Here is a 14,647-nt window from a genome sequence, read left to right on the forward strand (position 1 = left end):
CCCCCAACAAAACACTTTGGATAAAGGTAGAGCAGAACAATGTCAAATTGGTTAGCCATCACTTTGTAAGAGTGAACTGTACCAGCCAACCAAGGGCTCGAAAGGGCAGTGGGAGATGGCATCTCAGCAGCATTGCACTAGATCTCATTAATGCTGAATGTTTAATGAAGCCAGAAAATAAAAAAACCTGAAATAACAACTATGCCAGCAAGGTGCCACAATCAGAAGTCAGTCACATTCAACCAGGTAACGTACCCTGAAGGCAAGTTCAAGATACCATTCAAATGTGGCCCCCGGAACATCACTGCAGGGAAGCGACAACAGTCAATGCCAGACAAGGAGGTGAAACGGAACCTGGGTAGTCTCAATGTTTTAACACAAGAGAAGATGGCTCACTATCCAGACCCCCAAGTCCTTTCGACCTAAGCAAAAAGAAGCCCTAAAGTTGTAATGTCCAGAAGAAGTCTGCTCAAGCCCTGACCGTGTGTTCTCTGTACCCATCTCCATCTGGTTCTGAGCAGCAGCATGGAAACAGCCTCCGAACCACAAAAGAATAACACCAGCAGCTCCAGGTACAATCTGTGGCAAAACTCGAGACTGTCTGAGAGACCACTTTTGCTAAATTTGATGCACAGTCCACATCCAGGTAGACTCTTGGCTTTCTCTTTAGTCTGGGTGGAGAAGGGATGTAGTGCGCCACCTGGCACACATGTCATGATGTCACATACATGTACTCCCTCATACACCAGGTGCAGCTGACCAAGAAAATAAACAGGATCTTGCACCAGTCACAAGTGTACCTTGTTGTCCAGGATTGTGTGTCCTGCTGCCATGATCTAGGCTGCACCTGCATTCATTGCTGCGCTGCACCACTCCACAGTGCCCATCTTATTGATCTGTTTATTGACCGTTTTCTCTGGCTCTTTTTATACAAGACTCATATACCTCAATGTTTGGATTGATTTAATGAGCTTAATCAATGTTGTTTTCTTTTCATATATATCTCTCCAACGCTCAACGCACCTTGGGTTTTAGCTGGATACACCATAGTGCTTTTGGGAAATCTCAGACACACAATTTACCCAATCTCACTGTATGAGATATGCCTCTCGTCCAGGGCCCAAAATAGCTAGCGTTCAAAGCAGCAGCGCAGAAGCTGAAAGCACAACAGCAAATGACAGAACAAGGAGGACTCATGCAGAAGTGTGAGCCATCTTATGTAGTGAACTAATGTAGAACTGCACCTTTTTGTTTCATAGTTCTGGACTCTATAGCATATATAACCAGATAAAGATTTCCAATATAGACTGATTGTTAGAAATTGAGTTTCTGGTTGGCAGAGGTATGCACCCTGTTCAAGCAAGAACCGCAACCCTAGTCAGGGTAAGCCAGATACACACCATAAATTAACCTGTGCTCACCCTCTTCTAGCTTGGCACAGAGCAGGAAGGCTTAACTTAAGGGGCAATGTGTGAACTATTTGTGCAACACTTCAAACAGTACAACAGTGAAAATACCACACAAAAAACACTACAGATTAAATGCAATATAGTGCTTAAAAGCATAGAGCTCCAAGCTGGGCTATCTAGGTGGGTAGACCGGGTGAAATCCAAAAGTTTATGCTGAATGCAATGGAGCACGGGTTTGCGGGGAAGAAGTCCACTGGGTGCAAAGAGAGTGTTGCAGGTGGTAGTCTGCAGGTGCAAGGAGTCAGCCGTATGTCATGGACGAGTGGACTGGAACCTCACGGTCACGTGCAGTGATGTTTGCTGTGTGAAGAGATTAATTTGCGGTGGCTTGCACTGATACTTTGTGAGAGCAGTACGGTTTCGGTGTGAGTGGGCCAGTTTGCGGTCGCAAAGGATCCAAAGCTTGATTTCAGGAATCACAAAAACAGTTTCAATGCCAAGTTGATGTGAGAGTCAAATTGCACACAATGGCTCTGCAGTGGAAGGCCTGAGACGTGTAAAGGATACTTAAGTAGGTGGCACAATCAGTGCTGCCGGCCCACTAGTAGTATTTAGTTTGCATGCCCGGGGCACATATAGTGCATTTTACTGGGGACTTGTAAGTAAATTACATATACCAGTTGTGGATACACTAATGCTACCATGTGTTAGGGGAGTGAACACTTGCACTTTAGCACTGATTAGCAGTGGTAAAGTGCCCAAAGTCCTAAGGCCAACAAAAACAGATCAGCAAAAAGTGAGGCAAAGCAAGCAAAACGTTTGGGGAGGACTACCCTAAGGCTGACATGTCTAACACTGATACTTAATGAAGAAATGTTTACTGTATAACTTGTTGAATATTACACCACAGTGATCTTACACCCAGTACATCAAATCACACAGCAGGTAATCGGATTGTGGAGGCATATCAAAAGGATGGGTGTGGATAAAGCAGAACAAGATTAATATTTTCTCTCAGACTCTTCCATTCCCTTTTCACCATCCTATGGATGTTGCTCTCCCTTTCATAGTTTTTGGCTGTAGATGCAAATGAGTGAGTGTGTGATGGGTGCATTTTGCTGCTAAAGGACCGCCAATTAGGCCAGATAGGTTAGTGCATTTTTTGCATCAAATGGTAGCATGGAGTTGTGAGGCTCATCCCCGTCTTCTTTCTTCTCTCCATCTTCTCCAACAAGGATACTCTCAGATTCTCAATTCTCTTCCATATGCCTCCTTTTGAGTGATCTGTTAGAAGCAACTCGGGCAATATCTGTTGAGTGATGCATCCCCGCTTTCTATTTTCCTTCGATTTAGTTTCAGTGCCTAATGTCTGTCTTTGATTGAAGCTGTCTATCAGTACTGACCGCCACCTGATGAGTGTATGAAGAAGGTGAAAGCAGTGAGTGAGAAGTCTTGCCAGACCTCATTCGACCAATCTATACCACATTTAAAATGCCAAGATGCCGAAATTTAAAGGCTCTGTGGCCCATGTTTGTTGAGAATTACACAGGGCACAAAGTTATTCAAGCTGGAAAAATGTGTGCATGTCTCCATCTATTACCACTGTTGAATATGAAGAAGGCCCATGACTCATGAAAGGCGAAGGACTAGGGCTGGTCCCCTTGTGTTATGCTGCAAACATGTTATAGAATGGTACAAATTGTGTTCTGGGGTTTCTTCCAAAGTTTGCATGTATTAGTGCTAGCATGGCATACTCAAAATGGCTGTGCATTTTTCTACTTCATTTGGGAGCAGAAGTACATGCTTCCAAAGTTCACAACTACTCTGCTTTGTTTCACAAGGACTTCAACTGACTCCTGCTTCACGGACAGAGGTATTTCGATTACTGCAAGGCTGGCAGCATTTGATTGCTTTGAGGATTAAATTCACTGCCTCTTAGGAGCCAGCCGGATCTTGTTTATTTATTGATTAAATTCACAGTCCTAACTCTGGACGAGTTTTCCAGGTTGCTCCCCATCCAGTAAGGGTATCCAATCCTGATAAAGACCCGCATTTTGGCTTAGATTGCCCCCAACTTCCCCATAACCTGCGGGGTCGAAATGTCAACATTCCATACAACCTGGATTGGAAATTATTTTCACAAAGGGGTGATTATGAATAATATGATTACCTCTGGCTTGATGAGAATATTCTTATGCTGCATAATAAATATACACAACCAGGCTACTATGTAAATAGGATGATAAATGTAATTGGTCTATTTTCTCTTTTTTTTTTCGTCTAAAATACTTTACGCATGAACACTTCTCTTCTGACCACCCCTTCACGTACTTCTTTGGAGCAATCAGATGTGTATATAATGTATTTATATTTGTTGTTTTTCGGGACACAGAAACATGTATACATTTAAATGTGCTTTCTTGGTGTGTGATGTTAAGTTTACAGTAATATCATAAACTCTCCCTTAAAGGCAGTAATAGCACCTATCCCCATTTTTGAGTTATATGGGTGGGATATGTGAAAAATCATTAGGATAGGTTTATTCATTAAGACCTTATCCAATGAGTGGATTTTACAGAGGGGTCCACTGTTGTTATGTATCAGGTTGCGCGAATAGCAGTTAGAGAGTTGCCAGAGTGGCTGGAAGCTCCAAAAAAACTTCAAATCCACGTAGACAGTGAGGGGAACTAAATGGGGCTTTTATGTTGGCTCTTTCTCGTTGCCAGGCAAGTGCCAGACAGGTGATTTTGAAGGGATGTGAATTCTGGATTAACCCCTATCCTCAGGTGCAGAATTGGGAGGTACATCATTTTGTAAAAACAACTCTCCTTTTGATATGGCCTTTTGTGTAAGTATGACACAAGTTTAAATATCCAACACAAGGATGTGCTATTTTCACATGTTAAGAATGAACAGAAATTAAAGGTGTCAAGAATACAAAGGTCAAAAAACTGTCTGGAAGAATGGCAACCAGTACACCTGATGCAGTGATTAAGGGATTTAATGAACTTTATCTTCAACCATGACATACATGATTTGGATTGTGAACAATTGTAACAATATTGTAGGCTCAAAGATATGAACTAAGAAGATAATTATCAGGCCTCAACTCATCCGGTTTCTGTGGTCGCCAGTATCTGCTTCAGTATGGCAGATGTGCTGAGTGAGTAGGTAAGTAGGCAGATTTATTAGGTGCTCTGTTTTCCACAACCATTTTTCTTTAGTTGTTCTTTGTGGTTAGTTAAAAGGTAATATATATATATATATATATATATATATATATATATATATATATATATATAAACACTCTCCTTCGGCGTAGTCACTCCGCTCCTGATCGCCGGTGGTGCTGCTACATGAACGCGCGCCACCGCGTTCTATGAACCGCCACTATCCTCCGTCTCATTCAAGAAGGAACAGCACTCCAGAGCTTGTATTCATTAATTTATTTCGCTATCCCAACAGGAACGCGTTTCGGCCATTATGCCTTCATCGGCCTGTTGGCCACCATTTTGTATTACTATTCATACACAATACGTTGTCTTTCTTCACTTATTCAACGACATCGTAATTAATTCCTATAATCACTTCAATCAGCTTGAAATTCCGTTATTCAATTTAACATTCAGATTGCATATTGATTGTGCATCATGCAACAGATAAGAAATTTCAATAAAATAACCGTAGTTAAATAACCCAAACAATCGTCATAATGACAGCGATTGTTCTACAATTTTCTTATGCACATTTTCTAACGCACATTTTTAGCATTGCTTTGCACTTAAAAAGTGTAATACACAATTCAGCGGTAAATGCGCTGTATGTACTCATTGCATCCTCTTACTTCACTTATGCATCGATATCATGATCAATTTCTATAATCACTTAAATTTTACTTAAGATTTCATTATTCAATTCAATATTCAATATTCACATTATATATTGTTATATTATTATATCTTGTACATTGTAGTAACATTGACAAAATGTCCCAAACTTGCATCGTAATCACTGCAAATATTTTACATCTCTAGACAATTTTTCACTTAAATAGTGTTGTTCACAATTTAGCGTTGCATGCGCTCGTATATTTATCAGTCTAAAAAATGGAATACTCGCTATTGGTACCTATCATTCCACTAAGTACCTTCAATAGTGAACTGTGCACTGTTCATTTTCAACAGCTAATTACGAATGTAAAAATTAATGTCGGTGTTTCTGACTTTACTATCTTTGATATGATGCTCCCTTGAAGAAACTTTATGATCATGAACTGCTTTCCCATTTTACTTCAAAAGAACAGATATTACCTAATCAAGTGCAACACTTACTGTATCAGTATTTGATAATTTCTATATCTGTTATTAGTGCATGATTCAAATATTCAAATGCGCATGTAACTCTTCACTTTTATTTAGTCCATTTGGTTCCTGGTATCTAACATCAAAATATATCTTGACTCCAATGTTCTCAGCTTTTTTTCTCTATCGCCTCCTCTGTGTTCCTTTGGTATCCCATCTAACACACTATATTTGAGATTTGTGATGTCACCTCCATGGACTTCCCGAATATGCCTTGCTACTGGATATGAATCGTCCTCATTATGCACTGCTCTAAGATGCTGTAAAATATGCTTGAGAACTTGCAATTTTTCACTGCCCAGACACATCTTAGGACAGCTGCATTTCAGTGAATAGATAACATATTCACTTTTACAAGTGTATAATCCCTTAATTTTATGTATGGATTTTCCACTGATCTTTACCGATTTAATACTCTCTCCATTTTTACACGCCTTACATTTTGTACATTTGATAAAACCATCTATCGGTGTTAGCCACATTGGTTTAATATCACCTTGTCTGATGTCACTTCTCACAAGTAAATCTTGCATAGATTTACCTCTTCTATATGTTATCTGAGGATTCTTCCCCATCTCCTTACCTATGATTGGGTCACTTTTGAGTATATGCCAATGTTTCTGTAACAACATGCAAATTTTGGAATGTGCCACATTATATGTGGTTATAAATCTAACTATAGCTTGCTTCGTATCCTTCGTATTAGCACTTTTGGGTGTACCAAATAATACAATGTCTCTAGTGCGCTTACCCACTTTCTTCTTGCCTCACTGATGGTATTATTTGAGTATCCCCTTTCCTTAAAACGTGCTGTCATCTGTTTTTCAATTTCTGCAAATCTGTTCTCAGTACTGCAAATCCGTTTTGCTCTTAATAATTCTCCACAGGGGATGCTCTCTTTTTGCGGTATAGGATGATAGCTGTGTGCATGCAATAGGCTATTCCCTGCTGTTGGTTTTCTATTTAGGGAGGTTTGTAGCCTTGCATTCTCTATGGTGATCTTCACATCCAAAAATTCTATTTCTTGAATATTTATATTGGCTGTAAATCTAAGATTCAAATAATTCTCATTTATCTCTTTTACAAACTTTTCAGCACTTGAAATATTGCCTTTCCATATCACAAATATATCATCTATAAAACGCAACCATAAAATAATATGATCATTCCATCTATTTAGTGGTGGTTTATTGAGAACCTGTTCTTCCCACCACCCCATATATAGATTAGCATAACTTGGGGCAAAACATGTACCCATTGCTGTACCTTGTATTTGTTCAAAGATCTCATTATTGAAAAAGAAAATATTATGTGTGAGGCACCATCTCATCATGTTGACTAACATTACGCCATGTTTGTAAAATCTTATAGGTCTCGCACGTAAAAAATATTCTGTTGATCTAATGCCATCTTCATGTGGAATGCTAGTGTATAATGAAGTAACATCTAGCGTGATGAGAAGCATGTCTGCATCCCAACTCATGTCAAACACTCTCTTTAGAAAATCTGTAGTATCTTTAAGGTAAGACGGTAGATAAATCACTAAAGGTTTTAGAAAATGATCTATATATTGTGATACAAATTCAAACAGACTTCCTTGGGCTGCTATTATCGGTCTGCCCGGAGGTTTTGCAGCATCTTTATGTATTTGGGGAATAAGATAGAAGACAGGTAATCTCGGACAATCAACTTGCATATATCTATATTCCTGATCACTGATCACCTTCTGTTCTTTCCATATCAGCAATTCTTGCGCAAACTGCCTTTCAATGTTGTACACATTTTCAATATCAACACGCTTATAGCAGCTCACATCACACCATTGTTTATATGCTTCTTCCATATAATCATCAATTGGCCAAATTACTATATTGCCTCCTTTATCTGAACTTCTAATCACTAATCCTGCATCTGCTGAGAGCTTTCGGATCGTTTGTTGAAAACTTTTCCTATGTATTAATCTCTGCTGCTGGACACTTTATTTCCCATATCTTTCTCTCTTAGGTTTTTCAGTTCCTGGGTAGCTACTTTTGCAAACTGGTCTATCAAATCTCCACAGTATACGGGTAAAGCTGCACATTTGGGTTTAAATTTAGAACCTCCTTCTTCTCTCATTAGTACCCCTTCCGCTTCTAATCTATCAACCACTTCTTGTTCATCCATTGGCTGTACCGCATCTTCCTGGGGCTCCCACAGTTCTTTCATCAGAAAGATATCATCTATCAATAGATTGCCATATTCCTTAGTAGTTTCCATACTTTGTTTTTTTATCCCATGATCATCTTTAATTTTATGTATCTTCATCAATTTTAATTTTTTAATAAAAAGGAACAGGTCAATTCGCGCTTGTGTAAAAAATGTAAAAATGTAAATTATCACTTGTATAGCGCACTACTCACCCGTTAGGGTCTCAAGGCGCTGTACTCATACCGCTATGGAACCCCTCCTGGCTTTTTCCCTGTGAGGCGCCCACTCCTGAGCACCCCCAGGGTGAAGCCAGGCATCCAAGCGCTGTTGGGGCCGTTGTGGAGATTAAGCAAGCTATTGCCCAGAGTTGCAGAGTGGGACCCATGAATTAGATTAGGCACCGAGGCGAGAATTATCTGGTCAAGGGGAATTGAGCCCAAGACCTGCCGAAGCGGGACTTGAACCCTGGTCTTGAGCCAGATCTCTGCTTCAGGGTCTGCCGCTCTAACCATTGAGCCACACTTCTCCACTTGTGTGTAGTCAAGGTTGCGAGCTCCGCAGTATGAGAGGCCTAATTTCAAATTTCTCTCATCTTCCTCAGTCAGCTCAACATTGGACAAGTTGCAAATTGTCTTACAATCACTTAATATCGTCTGTTGCTGTGTGTCATCTTTTTCTGTGTTTCTCTGAAATCGTCTTGCTCTCTTGCCTCCTTGCCTTTTCTTCCTCTGCCTCTTCCTCTTGACCTGTTCCCTCCTCGCCAAGGCCTCTGGTTTGTTTGTCGGTCTCTTCGTAAAAAATCAAACTCATCTTGTAACGATGTGTGTGCGACTACACGTGAAAATTAAACCAATGTGGCTAACACCGATAGATGGTTTTATCAAATGTACAAAATGTAAGGGGTGTAAAAATGGAGAGAGTATTAAATCGGTAAAGACCAGTGGAAAATCCATACATAAAATTAAGGGATTATACACGTGTAAAAGTGAATATATTATCTATTCACTGAAATGCAGCTGTCCTAAGATGTATATAGGCAGTACAAAACTGCAAGTTCACAAGCGTGTCTTACAGCATCTGAGAGCAGTGCATAATGAGGACGATTCATATCCAGTAGCAAGGCATATTCGGGAAGTCCATGGAGGTGACATCACAAATCTCAAATATGGTGTGTTAGATGGGATACCAAAGGACCGCAGAGGAGGCGATAGAGAAAAAAAGCTGAGAACATTGGAGTCAAGATATATTTTGATGTTAGATACCAAGGAACCAAATGGACTAAATAAAAGTGAAGAGTTACATGAGCATTTGAATATTTGAATCATGCACTAACAACAGATATAGAAATTATTGAATACTGATACAGTAAGTGTTGCACTTGATTAGGTAATATCTGTTCTTTTGAAGTAAAATGGGAAAGCAGTTCATGATCATAAAGTTTCTTCAAGGGAGCGTCATATCAAAGATAATAAAGTCAGAGACACCGACATTAATTTTTATATTCGTAATTAGCTGTTGAAAATGAACAGTGCACAGTTCACTATTGAAGGTACTTAGTGGAATGATAGGTACCAATAGCGAGCATTCCATTTTTTAGACTGATAAATATACGAGCGCATGCAACGCTGAATTGTGAACAACACTATTTAAGTGAAAAATTGTCTAGAGATGTAAAATAATTGCAGTGATTACGATGCAAGTTTGGGACATTTTGTCAATGTTACTACAATGTACAAGATATAATAATATAACAATATATAATGTGAATATTGAATTGAATAATGAAATCTTAAGTAAAATTGAAGTGAATATAGAAATTGATCATGATATCGATGCATAAGTGAAGTACGAGGATGCAATGAGTACATACAGAGCATTTACCGCTGAATTGTGTATTACACTTTTTAAGTGCAAAGCAATGCTGTAAATGTGCGTTAGAAAGTGTGCGTAAGAAAATTGTAGAACAATTGCTGTCATTATGACGATTGTTTGGGTTATTTAACTACGGTTATTTTATTGAGATTTCTTATCTGTTGCATGATGCACAATCAATATGCAATCTGAATGTTGAATTGAATAACGGAATTTCAAGCTGATTGAAGTGATTATAGGAATTAATTACGATGTCGTTGAAGTGAAGAAAGACAACGTATTGTGTATAAATAGTAATACAAAATGGCGGCCAACAGGCCGATGAAGGCATAATAGCCAAAACGCGTTCCTGTTGGGATAGCGAAATAAATTAATGAATACAAGCTCTGGAGTGTTGTTCCTTCTTGAATGAGACGGAGGATAGTGGCGATATATATATATATGTGTGTGTGTGTGTATAGATTAATTAAAAGTCCTAAATTGCAACCGATCATCTGCAATACTATGCTTAGTAACATTCTTATTTGTTCTATTTGTAAAACAACGATTAAAACATATTGCATACAATATATTCTGAAGTAAAAATCAGTTAAAAGCAAATTTCAGGTTGGTTTACCAGAAGAAACATGAATAGCTCTCCAAATGAGAAAGAACAAATGTGTTTGTCGTGATCAGACGCTGACCGAGAGCAAGAATAAGAAAAGAGAGAAGGAAGGCAGGAGAAAATACAAGAAAAAAGGGGCAAATGGAAAAAGAAAGGACGAAAAGGAAGATGGAAGAGGGGGATGAAGTTGCTGGAAGAGGGGGGCCAGTGGAAGCTCAAACTAAGCACGAATCCTGACACATTACTACCATGAAGTTTCACTGTTTATTTTAATTCAGCACATATTCTACTAGAAAGGTATAATGTACTGCCACAATTACCTTCTCTTTGGTGAACCCCACAACAGGAGGAAAGACAGTGATGGGTAAATCATGTCCGGCAAAGCCTGCTTTCATCAATCCCGATCCTACGTCCAGTACCACAGGCGTTTTGAAATCACTGAGCTGTGAATGAACAAATTCCTTTAGTTTAGCTATTTGGAAGGTCCCCCACATATGAATTACCTAGCAACAAAATGTCAAATAAAAACAGAAAAAAAGAAAATCAGCCATGGGTCATGGTAGTATGGAATTGTCACGAAGGGTCTTCATCTGCCAATGGGCATTGATCCATGAATAGAGAATGCAAAAGGGATATCTTCTTTATACACAATAAACAACAATTAAAGTTCGACAACAGCAATGATGCAGTTACATGTGTTGCTCAGATATCAGTGATTTTCAATTCAACGTTTTAGGATTAGAAAGCTTAAAATCCGTGGTGGGACCTTATCATAAAAAATATCTTACACTTGTTTCATATTGAAATTATACGAGATACAGGAATTTGACTTCAGTAAGCTAATTGTTAACCTATTTATGTTTTTAAAGTTTGCCAGTGTAAAAGGACAATGTTTTTTGAACGTGCAATGATTTTTCTTAGCCTGTAATATGTCTTGGGATTCAATAGACAGCATAAAGAGCGGGTCAATCAGTTCTGAAGACACAATTGACAGCTTTTACTCAGTAGCTCTAGGCCAAAGAATGTCCTTAGAAGAGGGGAGTAGGGTCATTAAATTAACCAACAAAATGATCCGCCATTAAAATCAATGCCAAAACACATATGCTTAGTACAAGTGGAAGTTGCTGAAAAATAAAAGCATTGCTAGAACAAAGGAACTCACTGTGGCTTTAATAAACTAATTCACACTACGAATAATATGTATTTGTGATTTGTTTAGCGCTGTGCACCGCTCACACTCCATTCCACAGCACTAAATAGAGACCTTGCATGTACTATATACAGAGACAAGAAAATCCGTGTTACCTCAGAGCTGAACGTGAATTTTTATATCATTTTTAGCAATTTATTCTAAATCACACAATTAATCAATTTGTCCACCAAATAACCATACATTCACCTGCAGTCTTCATTTCAGTGATGTAGCGAAACTGGAGCCCCTCCCCCCCCGAATTCACTCAGGCCAAGTGATGAGCTCAGGGTCCCTCCTTGGAGCTCAGGCCTCCCCCCTCACCACCCCACACCACAGGAGCCTTTGCTACGCCACTGCTTCATTCATTGATGTTTTACTAATAATCTATCCAGTTTGTTAATTCAGAATTCCATGAAAGTACTTCTTCTGTATTATATTACTGAATACTATAAGACGTTGAGCGTAATGTCTCAAATCACATCTATACAATCTGAAGGTATAGATTTTCTGTATGAAATATTCTGTGTTGTTTCCAATGCATTGATTTTTGCACTTCACTGTACAAATGCACCTGTACACAAAAGAATATAAATGGTTAATGAAGTGTTGTTCATTGTGTCACATTAAGACACACAGCTGTCTAAATTAAATCTCTCATATTGCAAGACATTTGTGTTCTAGATACATTCATGTAAAGCCTCTATAATTCTCTATTGATGTCTGTGTAATTATAACATGTTGCTGTAGCTCTCCATGCTCGAATGCATAGTTTCACCTGGATGTACATGCCAGTCAAGTCATCATTGCTACCAATCACTGGCAAATACGATCATTTATATCACGCAAATCTGCTCCCTTTCTAGTATTAATAATTTTAATTGAAAATACACTCTATGATACATTTGTTCTGCTCATCAAATAACTATGTATTTTTCTCTCCCAACATCATTAATCGTTATCCACGTCATTTCTCAGCATCCTCTTAGAAGTATAATTTCCGTGATTACATTTCTGTGCAGTCCACTGCTATAATATTGCCATATGAGAGCCATATTTACTTAGGAAACTCCATCTGCACACACAGATTCAGCCTACACCTGGGCAGAAATCTCCACCCGGACAGTATTAACCACTTCAGTGTGGAAATATCTGTCCAGTGGTAGGATTTATAAATCAGGTTAGCACGTCAGCATGCTGGCATGCCGCACACATGAGGGGAGGAGAGGATGAGAGAGGAGCACAGCAGGCATGGTCATGAGAGGCAACGCGAGAGGAGGTGGGCCGTGGGCTGCAGGGCCATGGGCCGTGGATTGGGCGAAGCTGTGTAAGGCCATGCAAGTGGGGCAGGTAGGCGTGCCATTGAGCAGTAGATCTTCGGACCCTGTGCACGATGCCCACTGCCGCATCTCCCAGTCCTGGTCACTACTGGGCCCTGTTAAAGACCCGTTGCCTGCCGCCCGTTGTTGCTGCGGCTGCCATATTTGCCATTGCCACCGCCAGCCCAGTAGCTCACAGTCAGCACAGCCCTCCCAGAAGCAAGAGGAGTAAGGATTTGTGGAAGAGTGGTGAGATAGGGAGACATCTTTAAGGCTTAGAGCCCCGGGTTCTGCCGAGGGGCGCGGAGATGGCCGGCAGGTGGCAGGTGTGGCTTGCACCCATGATGGGCCTGTCTTGCTGCCATACCCCTCCACGCTCGGCCCCATTTGACCTGGGAGCTCGGAGCCTATTGCTGAGCACTAGCTGGCCACTGCTTATCAGTTTGATGTCCTGGGGACCACTGTCTATGGCTTGGGCTCGTTGGGCCCAAGCCATAGACCATGGCCGGGGAGGTTCGCAAGCAGATGGACTAACAGTACTTAATAAACAGTTGGGCCACCAGTGTGCTTAGTCATTGATCACCAGTAGGAAGCGCTGTGCAAGGGCACTTTCCATCACGCTGCTGGCACCCAAGATATTGACATTGCTTACAGGGCTTAATGTCCAGGCCCATAATTGTTTTATCTTGTCTTGATACCTTGTCCTTTTACCTTCTTCCCAAGATGTGCACGCTCATGCCCCCTCCCCCAATAATAACTCTAACCTGGCAGGGTGTGGCAGCGTTGTCTAGTGGACTCCAATTATTGCCCCCAGGGGCACCTGCCGGTGGACTTTTGACTCCGGCAGGTGCCCGTGGGGGCAATGATTCCATCACGATGATAACATTACTTTAACACTCATTGGCTGCCCTCCGTCTCTAATCATTGCAGCACCAATATGAGCTCTGGCAAGGTGTGTGGCACAATCAAATCCATCAAGAAACATGGGGCTACGGTTAAAGCCAAATCAACAGATCTCCTAGGAATCAGTGAGTCTTCCCTTGCTACACCAATCATAATTACAAATGGCCCCAGGAAGGCAAAAATTAAAGACTTCCTAAAATCGCCAATGACTCCAGTGGTGTTACAGCAAGGTAGTGCGCCTAGAAGATTCTGATCATAACCGGAGCTGATTGAGGAGGAGATCAGCCAGTCAATTAGCCACATCAACTTTTAGTTAAAGCCCAAGTACACCTAAGTGAAAATGAGCAACCATTCAGGGGGGTGCAACCTTGCTCAATCATTGATAAAGTCTCCCTCTTTGGTCCTCGACTCCAGTCAGGGCAACTTTTCACTAGAAAATCCTTTGGCAGCCCCAGTGACATGGCAGGAGCTCCTATTGAGCCTTTTTGAAGACATCCACAATGGCTCAAGGGAGCAGCTTAATACCACAGCCAACTCTGGACCCAAAAATGATTATAACATCTTGCTTTCTATATTTAAGCTTCAGCAGTCCAACAGCAAAATGCAAGCCGAAACCAGCCCAAAGGCCAAGTCAAGCACCAGCCCTCAGGTCAAACTTAGCCATGCAGGATGACTCAAGCCTAACATCAGCTCTTCTTTTGACAAGGTGATGATGAGAGAGGCTGATATCCACGCCTACAGCAACACTATGGGCAACAGTGCACTTGTACCACCTTCCCTGTGCTCCTTTCCTGAACATAATG

General features: G+C 40.5%; 1 protein-coding gene across 1 annotated transcript in view; it reads right to left on the reverse strand.

The window, feature by feature from the left end:
• LOC138297384 (actin-5-like) overlaps positions 1-14,647 on the reverse strand; it is a 220,467-nt gene that overhangs the window by 145,683 nt on the left and 60,137 nt on the right. Inside the window, exons 2-3 of the mRNA XM_069236764.1 lie at positions 10,770-10,876; positions 6,175-6,204 (exon numbers count right to left, since the gene is read on the reverse strand). Of these exons, the coding sequence (XP_069092865.1) occupies positions 6,175-6,204; positions 10,770-10,876 (137 nt within the window). The remainder of the gene's footprint in view (positions 1-6,174; positions 6,205-10,769; positions 10,877-14,647) is intronic.

The sequence above is a fragment of the Pleurodeles waltl genome, chromosome 5 (genome assembly GCF_031143425.1).
Source record: "Pleurodeles waltl isolate 20211129_DDA chromosome 5, aPleWal1.hap1.20221129, whole genome shotgun sequence".
In the NCBI taxonomy this organism is placed as follows: Eukaryota; Metazoa; Chordata; class Amphibia; order Caudata; family Salamandridae; genus Pleurodeles; species Pleurodeles waltl.